Source organism: Cryptomeria japonica, chromosome 10, assembly GCF_030272615.1.
Source record: "Cryptomeria japonica chromosome 10, Sugi_1.0, whole genome shotgun sequence".
Lineage (NCBI taxonomy): Eukaryota > Viridiplantae > Streptophyta > Pinopsida > Cupressales > Cupressaceae > Cryptomeria > Cryptomeria japonica.
In genome coordinates, this window is record NC_081414.1 from 268,341,473 (window position 1) to 268,356,548 (window position 15,076).

The 15,076-nt window shown below is 33.4% G+C and overlaps 1 protein-coding gene across 1 annotated transcript; it reads left to right on the forward strand.

Moving 5' to 3' along the window:
• The first annotated feature begins 1,700 nt into the window (after positions 1-1,700).
• Positions 1,701-3,504, forward strand: LOC131039155 (cytochrome P450 750A1). The gene is made up of 2 exons (XM_057971824.2): positions 1,701-2,636; positions 2,738-3,504. Exons 1-2 carry the CDS (start codon positions 1,746-1,748, stop codon positions 3,374-3,376), a joined length of 1,530 nt encoding a protein of 509 aa, XP_057827807.2. The 5' UTR covers positions 1,701-1,745; the 3' UTR covers positions 3,377-3,504.
• Positions 3,505-15,076: the final 11,572 nt, after the last annotated feature.

The following is a 15,076-nucleotide window of genomic DNA, read 5'->3' on the forward strand; positions in this document are numbered from 1 at the left end:
AATTCAGAAGGCTAATACCATTCGTGAAACACTGTGTGGAATTTACAATAGTGAAAAAAAAAGCTATTATTCACTTTTGTGTAAAAACAAATTAAATTTCTTCGACGAACGTGGGACAATGCTTTGCATTCCTTCACTCAAAAGTTTTAAAAAAATGACCAAAAATTGTGAGAATATTCGCTTCCACACAAACAAAAAACAATTTACAACACTCTCATCCGACTAGAAAAGGGAAACAACCTTTCAATTGTGCAACCTTCTTTTCATGAACTCTCATTGGGAAAAAATCACTTAAAATCCAGGCAAATAGAGGACAAATTCATCGAATTTAGTGTCCAAGATTTTCTCTTTCTTTGTCTTTCAGTATCTGTTGAAAATCAACCAGGAAGCTCAATCTACTTAGCCTTCCATTTTTGGAGAATGCATCCAAGGGATTTTTTCTTCGTTGTGGTAAGTTTTGCAGAACATAGGCATTCCCTTGAAAACAATGTTACATTCTAGAATTACAGTGTCCATCTCACAACGCAACCGAAGCACCAAGCCGATGTTTAACCTACGCTCTCAACATACCTTGTTAACACTAACAGCGATGAAAAACATAACTTGTTGCTTCTGTTGTTCCATTTATGCTGGTGCAGCAATCTTTATAAAATGTTCCTTTATGATGGTTCTTTACAAACTATAAGATACTTTGTAAAACAAAAATTATGTTATTTCAATAACAAGAGGATCTTGTTTCATTCTTGTTCAATCTTAAAAGAAAAGAAATTAAATAAAATGTCTATTTTCTTCCCAACGATTTATTGAATTAACCTATTCTCCACTTTAAAGATGAAAACAAATAAATATTATTTAAAAACAAAAAAATAATATAAAAGAAATGATTTTCTTTCTTAATTCTATTTTAAGAGATACGTATCTTTTCGAATTGAACATTTCTTTTCTTAAATAAAGTGACGACAATAAAAGTTGTAAAAGATGGCTGACCGTTTCACGTGGGAAAGTCGTTGTTTCACGTTGAAGAATGCGGAAGTCTATCTTCAAGATTAAAAACATGGAGTAAGGAGATTAAAAGCCATGGAAGTAAATAGAGAGTTAAATATGTTTAGTGGCAGCAGCTACTGTTGATAAAGACTTCCCTCACCAGCAAAGTGAAGCAGCTGGACTGTCGTTTTAAAGAATAAAAAAGTTGAAAGATACAAAACAAAAGTGTCATTTTCATATCATGGACAGTGCAATGATAGCGTATTTATTATCATATCAATCCATCCCCACCACCTGTGGAACAGAAAGATTCACATGGCAAACATGTCCCGCTCTAATTCTTTTATATAAAGACTTCCGTCCCCAGCAAAGTAAAGCAGTACTCTGCCTTTCTGGGTTTCCTGCATTGAAAATATGTAATCCTTTTATCATTTTACACCCAGCAATTAAAAGCCATGGAAGTAAATAGAGAGTTAAATATGTTAGTGGCAGCAGCTACTGTTGATAAATACTTCCCTCACCAGCAAAGTGAAGCAGCTGGACTGTCGTTTTAAAGAATAAAAAAGCTGAAAGATACAAAACAAAAGTGTCATTTTCATATCAGCGACAGTACAACGTCAACCTGTGGAACAGAAAGATTCACATGGCAAACATGCCATGCTCTAATAATTGAGGGCACAAGTAGCAGCAGCAGTTTTATATAAAGTCTTCCCTCCCCAGCAAACTAAAGCAGCAGTCTCCCTTTCTGGGTTTCCTTAATCATGGATCTCAATATGAGTGTTTCTGCAATAGGACTTACAATTATTTTGTTTACTGTTTTGCTGTCCTCTCTATTGGGATGGGCGAGAAAAAACAATGGGAGTATGCCTTTGCCAGGACCATTTGCGCTGCCCATCATAGGAAACCTCCATCAGTTGGGAGCTCTTCCTCACCGCAGTCTGCAGCGGCTGGCTGAGCAACATGGGCCTATAATGATGCTCAAGTTCGGTTCTGTTCCCGTCGTGGTCGCCTCTTCTTCTCAGGCGGCGAAACAGTTTCTGAAAACCCATGACATGAGTTTTCTCAGCAGACCGTCTACTACTGCTGGAAAATACTTGTTTTACAATTGCAAGGACATCGTGTTTGCCCCCTACGGAGATTATTGGCGAAATATACGAAAGACTTGCATGTTGGAGATGCTGAGTGCCAAGAGAATCGAGTCGTTCAAAGGTGTGCGGGAGGAAGAGGCCCTGGCAATGGTCCGATCGATCTGGCAGAAGAGCGACAAGGGCAGAGTGGGCGTGGATTTGAGCCGCATCATTTCCTGCCATACCTCCGACTTCATGTGGCGAATATTGACGGGGAGGACAAACGCCGACAGCCTCTCTGGCGGCACAACGTTTGAGGAATTGATTTGGAAGGCTGCTGAGTTGATGGGAGCTATCAACATTGGCGACTTCATTCCTTGTTTGGATTGGCTCGACTTGCAGGGGCTGAGGGGACGTATGAAGAATGTCCACCAGCGGATTGACGCTGTTTTTGACAAAATAATAGATGAACATGTTGAGCGCAAGGGGAGGCGCGGCGCGGAGGAGAAGGAGCGGCATAAGGACCTGGTTGACGTACTTGTGGAAATGGAAATCACAGTAGAAGAGAAGAAGGCTATCCTTATGGTAAGTATAATTTTATTATATATGTGAATGCAGTGGTCGCACTGTTTTGTATTGATTATATATATTTATGCCTATGGTTTAACTCATCTATGTGTTTGTAGGACATGTTTCTTGGGGCAATAGAGACAGAGACATCTACATTGGAATGGGCAATGAGCGAGTTATTGAGAAATCCATATGTGATGAAGAAATTGCAAGAAGAAATTGATTTTATAGTTAAAAAAGATGAGAAAATAGCGTCATCTGATATTGTAGGCATGGAATATTTACATTGTGTGGTGAAAGAGACAATGAGATTGTATCCAATAGGCCCGTTGCTCATCCCCCATGAATCTACGGAAGATTGTGTTGTGGAAGGACCTCATCATGACTACTTCATACCAAGAAAAACAAGGCTTATTATTAATGCTTGGGCAATAGGAAGAGATCCAAAAGTATGGGAAGATCCCTTGGAATTTAGGCCTGAGAGATTTATGGGTAAAAATTTTGATATGATAAGAGATCCAGAATTAAGCATGATTCCTTTTGGGGCAGGAAGGAGAAGTTGCCCAGGTGCTTCTATGGCCATTGCTAATTTGGAGATTGCATTAGTATACCTTGTTCACTACTTCAATTGGAAATGTGAAGGAGAGTTAGACATGAACGAATCTTTTGGAATCACCATTCCGAGAAAAGTGCATCTCTTTGTTATTCCCACTTGGAGGTTAAAGGTGAATGAACCATTTTACCTTAAAGTTTAATCACTATAAAAAGTGTTCATTACCTTTTCACTCAAATTATGTAAAACATAATCCTTATAAATAAATATTCTTCTCATTATGAGTTGAATACAAAATTTATATATATATTACAATATGTTTGATTTCAATATTTCCACTATATTGCTTCAACTTCATATCTATTTTCCTTTATATGTCATAGTTCAACACATAATAACTTATCTCTTTTAGAACATGATCACGGGTAAAAAATGTTGTCTTATTGTTTCTTTGGGGAATTTATATTTCTTTTTGTTATTTAGTAGGCTCATCAAGTAATGGATATTTATGTATGTCAAAAAATATTATGAATTAATTATTGTTTTTAATTAGCAATTATTAATACAATTTTACAATTTTTAAGTGTATTATGTTTTTTCTTTGTATGCTATTTTTTATTGTTTTGAAAACTATGAATTAGGAAACTTGAACCTTGTTTAGATAATAGATATTTGTATAGAATATTTTGTTCCATATCCCAAACATTAGGAAAAAAATTATATATTTTTTTATTGACAAGATGATCAAAAGCTTGTTCATAATCAATAAAATATCTCTTATTCTCCTCGGTTTTAATAAACAAAGGGAATACAAAATCATAGTATCATCTATAAATTCTTAATGAGTGATAGCATTAGCTATAGAAGAAGATTTAAGACCATTGAAATAAGTATTATATTTAATAGATATTATGCATCTCCCTAAAGATGACAATGAACAAGTAGGTAGACAAACAATCCCCTTAATGAAAACCCTAAAAGAAGAGGAAAACACTTCTTTAGATCCACTAACAAGGATACAAAAATAGATAGAAGAATAAGACCCACCATCCAATCCTTATTAAGAGGATTATTATAATATTTTATAGTGATAATTTTAGGAGCATAACTTTGATATTACTAGCAATATATTATAATAAACTAAGATAATACATCTATTTTGACAAAACCCTTAACAAGTCTCTCTTATTCCTTAATAATTAAAGAAGGAAGGAAAGGTTTGTGTATTTACTACGTCAAAGGTGTTCTGTCTATGAGAGAGAGTGGCTTGATTTGGAATATATGTCTATTTCAACCTCTATATCAATACAAGATGATTTAATGAATCTTGTCAATCTATCTTCAAAGATACCTATAAGATCTTTATTGGTTTTGTAGTGTCGTGAATTGTAACCTTGTACAATTCACATCATATTTTTGTGCACCTAATTTAGCGTGTCTCATCCTAGTTCTCCCCTAAGTCCATTTTGGCCCTTTTTACCTCAAATCGGATATCACCTAGTTGCACGATTGAGTGGACCCAAACTTGGGAATGTGCCTTCCTAATTTCCTACTTGTTTTCCCTATTTTGGGAGGACAAGGGTTCTTGGGGGGGCCTGTCTAGACCAAGGTGCTTGAGGCACCATAATCTACCTTAAACAGGCCTTAATTCAAATGGGTTAGTACACTTTTTCTCCCTAATGTTTTTTGGTCCTTGTGCCTCCATTTGACTTTTTTGTGGGTGCTTGCAAGAAGTTGAGTCAACTTTTTGGCCAAAAAGTGAAAGTGTTTTTCTTGTTTTTCAAAATTCGTCAAGTTTGACCAAAAATTTAAATTACTTAAAGAATGAAGCTTAAAAAAAATTAATAATAAAAAATGTAGCGCTTGAAGTGTAGTTTCTAAATATGTAACTTATTTTAATACCTAGATGATAGAAATTAATTTTCAATAGGCATTTCTAAAACCTATATTTTAAAAGGAACTTTGTCAAGACCATACCATGCTCGTGTATGGCAAGCATATTTTGACCTAAATGAAAGTATTTTTTAAAATCCTTTTGGGACAATATTTGTAACTTACTCACCTTTGATGAGGATATTTTTTGTAATTTTTTTCTGAATATATTTCTTTTTGTTAATTATGAGGACTCTCCCTCAAAATTTGCACCATCCTACTAACTTCTCCTTGCTCCAATCCTACTAACTTCTCCTTGCTCCAATCCTACTAACTTCTCCTTTCTCCAGAGCTCCAATTCTTCCAAAAAATAGAGAGTTAAAATGAGCTATTTTTGCCCTCCCAGCCACTTTTATAACCCTCTAACCTGCCTAGATGGGTGTGCATGCACTCCCCTTTGCATTGGTCATAGTATTTTTCACCTTCCCGAGCTAGTAACCTTTTGCGTTTTCACCCCGTTTTCACTTTCGTTCATGATTTTGGAATCTTGGCATCATTGTTGACAAATTAAATTTTTCCTAGATTTTTCAACCAATTTCTCGAGGGGGCACCCTTATACCCTGTTATACCAGGGACATGTTTAATGTGATATTTTCTTGAATTTTCTTTGAAACAATGTTCTAAATCAGATTACCTAAAAAAGGGGCAAAATATAGACACTAAAAATTAGTAAATGTTTGCATTCTTCATTATTAACCTAATTGCGCACATAGTTTATTATTTGTTGGTCCTGTCCCACTTCACCTTTCCCATTTTTTGTCTTGTTGGCATTATTTTCTCCCAAATCCTATTCTATGACATTATTTTGACCTCTTCTCCTACCCCATGGCATCACATTTGTCCCATTTCCATCTTGTGAGCTGCGTTAACCTAGTTTACCCACTTTTACTCAATTTAACCTAATTTTCCCATTTTCACTCAATTAATTTCCATTTTATGTCTGAACCTTCCCAATTCTTCCCAATTTCACCTAATTTGACTAAATTTGACTTAATTTGAACTAATTTAAGGTCTCTAGATGTTAGTTTGACTAATTTGTCCTTTTTGGTTTAATTAATTAATTAATTAAAGTCCTTTTTACTAATTTTCCCTAATCATTTAATCATTCATCATTAATCATCTCCTTTTAATATTTATTTAAATATATAATATAATTAATTTCAAATCAACATTTTAACTAAATGAATTTAATTATTTAATTAAATGGTCAATTTCTATCTCCTATAATCGAATAATTTATTTAAATTATTTGGTTAACTAATTATGTCATCATGATTAAATAAATATCTTTATTTATTTAATTATTTATCCCAATTTATCATCTCCTAATTTTCAAAATGGAAACAAAAATTTATTTGTTTTATTTGATTTTCCCCAAACCCTCCTAATTTTTGAAAATGGGAAACTAATATCTTCTTTGATTTTCAAAAATATATCCTATTGGAAATATCTCATATATTTTACTTTTAAAGCTGAAAATGAGACATGAATCTTCAAAAACCTACTTATTTGCACTTTCTATACTTTTTCTTCATCATTTTCATCCTTCCTCGAATGGCAACTTTGTCATGTGCTCAATCAGGTCTGTTCATATAACCAAAAATCTTGTCAATCTTGTCCGTTAATCGAGTCTTCAATTTTCTATAAATTCGGACTTCTTTCATCAATCAAATCATCTAATTTTTATGCATTTTCATTATGTTGAATTGTCTAGCGATAATCAAATTTCCATTGTTATTTTCTCTAAATTCATTTAGTCATCTAGTGATTAGCATCATTATTTTGTCAAAGAATCACGTTCCTAGTAAATCTCGCATATCACATCCTTACTTTCATATTGTATTTTGCACCTACACAATGAGAGCAACACATCAGAATTAGAGATGAAAGGAAGAACAAGAAAGTTTAACTGAAGAAACACACAAGGATGGTATGCATCATGAAATTTTGTTTCAGTTATTTTGTTAGTAAAATTAGGATAGATTGGCATGATTGATTAAGTTTAATGATTAGCTTTATTAGATCAATTTCATGCTTTGGTTTTTCTCATTTAACCTCAATCTAATTCTGCAATCTATAGCTCTAGTTAGCTTTCTTCCTATGTAGATCCACTTAAGAAGAATCTCGTTTGTTGCTTTTGGCACCAAGGTTGTTTCTTTTAGGAAAATAAAGTGTTTTATTAAGTTGATAGTACCCTATGTTTTTGTTTCTCTTGTTATTCCTCTAGGGGGCCTAGTGCTCTAGATTTTGAGGACTATTTTGCCAAACATGGCTTAATCTGTAAGTTTTTTTTAGTTTTTGGCCTTCTCTTCTTGATGTTCACTACTGGGTTTAGGAGGTTTGTTCTTCTATGGCTAAGGGTAAAATGTATCTTTACCCTTCTACTAGAGGATTTTTTGTGGTATGCTTCAATTCTAAGGATAATTCACAAGTTGATCTTGATAGCAGGCCTTAGTGGTGAAATTCACTTCCCCTCTTTGTGTGCCTCTGGGTTTCTTATTTTAACCCTTTGATAGATTTAACTAATATTTTTCCTATGTGGGTAAGGTTTCCTTATCTTCCCAGGTTCATTTCAAGACTATTGAATCCTATGAGGATATTGGTAATACTTTAGGTAGATTCCTAAAGGTGGATTTTGTGACCAAAGTCTTTGGTCATACTTCATTTCATTACTTTCTAGTTGAAGTGGATATTTTAAAATATTTTCTTGGAGAAGTCATTCTACATATTAATGGTAAATATTGGTGCTAGCTAGTGGACTATAAGGGGGTCCCCTTTTGTTATATGGCTTCTAAGTGCTCTTGTAATGCTCACAGGCATTCTTTCTCAACTTGATTGAAGAATGTTTTTTATTACGTCAGTAGGGAGGGGGCCCTGAACCCTTACAAAACAACAAAATTAGACAGTAGCACCACAAATGTTGGTATCAAACAACATCTCTCAGAAGTAATAAAAAATTATCATATCATCATAACTAAACATACTAATCTTATCCAGACACCATCTATCCTTAAGAAAACTACGAGCAACTAAATATAAAGAGTCCATAAACTTAATAGAGAATATAATTCTAATAAAATTCTGAGGCATACGACACGCGGGCCTATTCATAGGAAGGTCATTAAATAAACTACACCTAACTATACTTAAAATCATCATGGAGCCAAAAAAAGGAAAAAAAACTTCAACTTAGTCCTCCTTGGTGGAAGAATGTTGTTCATAACCATCTTATTATTTTTCTTGATGTTGCTTCTAAGTATTTAGAACCACTCATTCCTTCAATTTTATTGAGATTAATTTGGATCTTGGGTTGTCTCTTGATCTATTTTCTTCTACTCCTATCCATCTTACTATTTATTTACCCACAAGAGCTATTTATTGGTCAAAAACTTCTTCGGACAATAAAATAAATGGTATTGGGTATTCTATCTTTCTAGATGATGTTGTCAAAGATCATGTTACAACTTCTCTTGGTAAGTTGTTCTCCCTAATACCGGGGTGTTTTTATTGGTAATGGTGTCATCCCTGATATTGTTGGCCCACCTTTTTATGTAGTTTAATCTTTTCTAATTGTAATAATGGATCCACTTGGATAGTTGCTCAACATAAAAGAAAGTATCCCACTAACAAGTCTTCGCAACTTAGTATGTTAGATAAGTGGTCTCAAAGTTTTGATTGAAAATAGGATGTAACATGTTTGGCTCCACCTTCATTGTTTGGTTTATTGCCCTATTTTGTTGTCTTTGTGACTAGTTTTGTTTGAGTTCTAGTTTTTACCGATTTCTGCTAGATTTGTAATGGGTTGGGGCCCTTCCCCACTTATTTTAATAAAAAAAAAATAGTTGAGGAAATCCATCACCCTTTTCTTCCATCTAAAATTTTCCTAAATATATTTAGTATAGGAACCCATACGCATTTATTATTATTTTTATAAAAAATATGAAACATGAGTGTGAATTACGTAAATAAGCATTTCTAAATGAAATGCATCTATAAAGAAAAGTTTATTTCATATCAAAAACATTAAGGAATAAAACTTTAGATTTTATTCTATTCACTACTCGGCTAGATGCTTATTCATAATATGATAAAATAATTATAATTATCCTTTCATTTGATAAAGAATGAGAAGAAAAAATCATAGTCCCACCGACAAATTACTGATAAGTGATAGCATTCCATATAGAACAATCTTTAAGACCATGTAAATAAGCCTTATTTTAAGATATCTTATAAATTTCCCAAGGATTAGTCCACAATGATGAACAAGTTGGGAGATAAAGGATCCCCTTGATGAAGACCTTAAGATGATGATAAAAATCCTTATGTGGATACATTAACAAGTATGATAAAGAAGGAAGAAGAATAATATCTAAATACTTATTTTCTCCATTTTTTACTAAAACCAAATTTTTTTTAAAAATCTATAAAGAAATTCCTAATTAACATGATCATAAGCGTTCATAAGGTTGGGTTTTGGGAGCATGCCTTTTTTTATTATCAGTGCTATAGTCCATTACTTAATGAACTCAAACAATACCATTTATTATCAATCAACCTTTAACAAATTTTCCCTTTTCTTTATAAAGCAAAGAAAGAAGGGTTTGAGTCTATTATCAATTAGCTAGAAATGTATATGCCTAAAATAATTATCATTTAAAGAGTCCCATTTAGGAATAAGAGAAATCTAGGTGAATTTCATAGCTTGGACAATTTATTTTGAATTTTATAATTTAATATGCCACTTCTAAAATATCTCCATTGATGATATCAAAAAATGTTATAAGAAAAAAGAAGGAAAACCATCAAGCTTAGGGGTATGAACTTCATCCATGAAAATAGAAGATCTAGCTTGCTCAAAAGATATCTTTTTGATAATATTCACATTGACATATCAAGAAAGCTTTATTAAGAAAGAATAAGAAAGAATGTCAAATAAATAATATGTCATCCTTCAATGTTGCAAATAATCTATAGATAGTGTTCTATGAACCAATGCTATAGAAGTTCTATAGAAGGTACTCTATGAAGGTCTTTACATGTACCAAATGAAATGTGTGCTAGCGGGAGAAAATGTGTTAGAGTAAAATGGGACCAATTGAGTTCAAGGTATGAATCACATATCATTTCTTAAACAATTTTGTGTTTAAGTATTTAATTAGGGGTCAAGCTAACTAAATTTTACATGTCATTTTGAATTTAGGATTAATCTTTAGCCAACATATTGAGTTGTGAATGATTTCAAAAGGTTATAACACAACATGTAAATGATAATAATATAATGGAATAGATATATATCATAAATCATTCATACAATATGTTAGAAGTAAAAAAAGTGCATGGTGTGTTCTACAAAAATGTAATATCTTGTTTTGCACTATTATAGTATGAGTATATTGTTTCATTCTTAGTTGTAGAATAGATGTGTTAAGAAGTGGATAATGTTACGAATCATCCACTAGTTGATTCAAACTGTGAATATTCGCTACTTATTTGTGAATCATTCTTTTTTAATGTAAGGTTGGTGCCTCTTAATTTGAGTCGGTGCTTAGTGACTACATGAAAGATTAGTCTAAGAGAATTCGAGTGCTATATAGGTTGGTGCTCACAAATCATCCTTGAAGAAGGGATTGGTGTATCTTATGGGTTGGAGCATGCAAACCAATTTATAGGATTGGATTATCTTGTAGGTTAGAGCATGCAAATTAGATTGTGAGGGATGGGTCTCTCTCTTTTTGGGTTGTAATTGAAAAAATATTGTAACATATTATTTTTGTGAGGCTATTGTTGGGTAATTTAGATCCAAGAAATTATTCTCATTATGGATTTTCCCTTTTGGGTTTCCTTATAAATTTGTTGATCTCTTGTGTTGATGTGTTCATTTCTTGTATGGTTTATAATAATATTTTGATCTAGTATTGTTGATGTGGTGATTTTAGTTAGCAAATTTAAATTATCAATTCACCTCCCCTCTCAATAATTGTGTGCCAAACAATTGGTATAAGAGCTCAATTCCTTGGTGAAGCTAAACAAGTTGAGGTAGATCTTGGATGGCACACAAGGTAGGACAAGAAGGCCTTTCTTCAAACAAAGAACAACTATTTGATGGATTTAATTATGAATTATGGAATATAAGGATGGAGACCTACCTTATGACATTAGGATTTCATGCTCGACAATTTATTGCAAATGGTTATGAAATTATTGAAAATCCTCTTATAGATCAGGCTAAAAGGAAATCCAGTGAAAATAATGAAAGTGCTATAAATGCTACTATAGTGTCATAAATTGTATCCCTTTACAATTTCACACTTAGTTTGGACCCACTGTGGTGGTTGTGGCTAATGGGTACCCAATTCATGTCTGATTGTGCTTATTTTAGGGAATTTTTTTGTTATCTTGGAGCATTCCTCTATCCATGACCTTTTTTCCTAACCTAAACTATTAGGATGAGGGCACCCAATGCCCTTGTCCAAGCAGTTTGGTCCTAAAATTTTAATTTTAAATGTAGACATTGTAAGTAGTGGGAATGCACTTCAATGTTAGACTTCCCTAAAAATTAAATTTTAAAATGTGTAAGTTTCATACGAATACAAATCGCTCTCTCATTTCAAACTCTAACCTGCCTAATTGAGTATTCAATCAAGCATAAGCAAGGGATCACATATCTCCTATCAAGGAGTTAAGCATTCAAGTCTATATCTTTATTTCAACAATCAGATCAATCATAATGTGTTCCTCTATGATGAAGGCATGCATTAATATCTTTAAATCAACATAAAGACTTATGTCATACATCAATCCAAGGGTTTCATATTTAGGGTAATATTTATCAATTCAAGAATTTTCATTATTGTTTCATCCTTTTCTCCTTTCAAGGAAAATCTCTCTTTTTCACCCACTATTATATAGTGGAGGTGGGAACACCAACATAAATTTTAACTTAGGAAAGCTCCTATACAACACAACACTTCTTTCTCATTTTTCATATGGGTAAGTTTAGATCTAAGTGTTTTGAAAATAAAATTAAAAAAATCACTAAGCAACATCATCACGAACTTTTATAATGTTGAGTTTTAAGAGCATACCTTGTTGTAACTATCAATCTATGAGTGTATTATCTAATGAACTAAGATAATGTCATATATTATTAGTCACCCTTATAAAAATTCTAGTTATTCTTTAGTAAGTAAAGAATAAAGAAAATCTAAAGTATTTTAGCAATAATCTTTTATGAACATACCTAAAATTTTCATCTTTTATTTAAAGAATCCCTTTATCAAATAAGAGAAAGAAAGATAAAGTTCATAACCTTAAGAAGTGACTTTGATTTCATAGATTCTTACACCACTTTTAAAAAAACTTCATCCATGATATCCCAAAAATATTAAAAGAAAAAATTTTAAAAAGTCATAAACCTAAAGACATCATTTTCATCCATATAAAACATTAAAAATCTTATTTTATTTTAGAATATCTTCATCATAAAGATTTTGTTTCTTTTTTGTCCAATCTTAAAAGAAAGAAAATTGACCAAAAAAATATACTTTTCTTCCCTAACCATTTATTGAATTAACATATTCTCAACTTTAAAGATGAAAATAAATACATATTATTAAAAAATAATAAACAATATAAAAACATTAGTAATGGGTGAAATTTCACAGTCTAGGGTTCGGCTATGAAATTCTACCTGGGGCGAAGATGCCCTCGATGATCCTCTTCCTCCCTTGGATCCCTTTGGTCTGCAAGGTGATCATGTACCTCAATGGGTGTTTGAGAATGGGAAGGGGGTTGATGTTCTTTCTCTGGAGAAGCGGGATTGGCATCACAGGGATAGTGGTTGGCCAAGATCAATTTACTTCAAGGGTTTCTTTCGTCCGCAAAATAGGAGATTAGTTAAGCATTAGCCAAAAGCCTCTCTGGATTTACCTTCGATTTTTAGACGAAATGGGGGGTTTGGAAACAACCCTAAAAACAATGTGGGCTCTGGCAAGGTGACGATCGAAAAATCCATAGGGATTTTATGGCCATCTATGGCCACTACAGTGACTCTTGATTAGGGCAAGTCTTTGGGTAAGGAGAATTCAGTGAATAAGGTATGGCTATCAATTCCCTGTATAACTGTGACTGAAGCTCCATTGGATAAGAAGGCTAGGGATTTGCATTCTTTGGCTGTTTCTATTCAAGTTTGGGGAGATAATATTTTTCTTTCAAAGCTTCATCATAAGATTCATGAATTTTGGTATGGTACGCTTTGTTTTTAGGTTCTCTCTTCAGGTTCTTTCATTGTTATTTTTAATTCTAAGGGTGCTATACATAAGGCCCTTAAAAATCCATTTTTATGGTTTGGTCGTAATTTAGTTTTTATAGAAAGATAGAAACCTTTTTTCTTAACTTCTTAGGATATTGTTAAAACTATCTCTACTTGGTTTTCGCTTCCTGGTCTTTTGTGTGAATTTTTTGATCCTAATATTTTGCAAAGAATTGGGGATTCCTTTGGAAAGTTTATGCATTCGCATTCAGTATTTGAGGATGGGGTTTTTAGGGTTAAGATTTGTGTGTAACTTAACTCATCTTATGTGGTTCCTTGCAATTGTAATTTAAAGTCTATTGATGGGATTTGGAGGCAGAGCATTGTTCGTGATTCTGACTGGTTTTTACATTCCTCTGTGGTAATGGATTCTCCTTTATTTGTTACCCTTAAAGGTTTATCTTTTGGTAATAAGGAGGTTCGGCCTTCAAAACCTACTAATAAAGGTGTCAGTAACCTTGATTCTTCTCTATGTCATGAAAATCGAATGCACCTTGATTCCCATCCTGTTTGCCCATCAATGTTGAATGATTCTATAAGGGTTTCTATTCAGGAGAACTATGTCCCTCTTGGGGATGTTTCTCTCCCTGTTGGGGATGTTTTGCAGAAATCTAATGATCTTGTTGGAATGGACTCTTACTTAGGGTTCCCCAATGAGGGGGGAATGCTTATGGACTCTGTTAAACCTGCCCAAGACATCGGGGGAGGATTTCCTTAGGGGAGTCTGACCATTTGGTTCATGGGTTTGATGCGTCTTTTGTTGCTCTGGATGAGGGCTTAATTTCTCAAGTTCGGCAACTTGTATCTTAACATAATATCACTATGAATCATGATGTTACTGACAAGGTAGTTTATGTGATTGATCAAGATTTGGTTAATTTGAATTCTTCCTTGTTTATTACTCTGACTTGCAATCCCTTTGAAATTCTCTCTCCAAATAAAGCTTTGGATTGTGAGGGTATTTTGTGTGAGGATTAAGGTAGGATTTGATCCTGTAATTAACAAGCCTTTAATTCAAACTCCTTTGTCTCCTTCCTCTCAGTTACTTTCTCCTACGAAGCAGGGTAGGAAGCCAAAGGCATTTTATACTCAGTTGGAAATAGATGCTGGAATCCAGTCTACTCTCTTGAGCCCGAGTTCTGGTTCTGCAAAGCCCAAGTTCTGGTTCTGCGAAGAGGAAACAAAAGTTTAGCCCTCCTTTTACTAGGTTTGTTTCTACCAAACGAAGTCTTCAAGCATCTTTTGGGGTGGGTAAAGATGGTCTTGGTGATTCTCCTAAAAAGAGGGGAGATAATGTGTCCTATCGAGGATAATGAAGCTCATTTCTTGGACTTGATTAAGTCGGAGTTGGACTTAATGAAGTGTAATGTTCTTATGTTGCAAGAAACTAAATTGAGTGTGCAAGGTGCTGATTTTTTGTTTTCTAAATGGAAGGCTTGGAAATTTTGTGTCTCCCCCTCTGCGAGGGCTTCTGGAGGTTTAGTTTTCCTTTGGAATGATATTACTACTAAATTATCTTTGGTTGTTTATGCTCCTTTGTAGATGTTGGCTTTGGTAAAAAGTAGGGTTTCAAATGTTAAATTCTGGTTATTTAATATTTATGGTCCGATGTCTATCTTGGGGAAAAGAGATCTTTGGGATTCTTTAGTTGTCTTC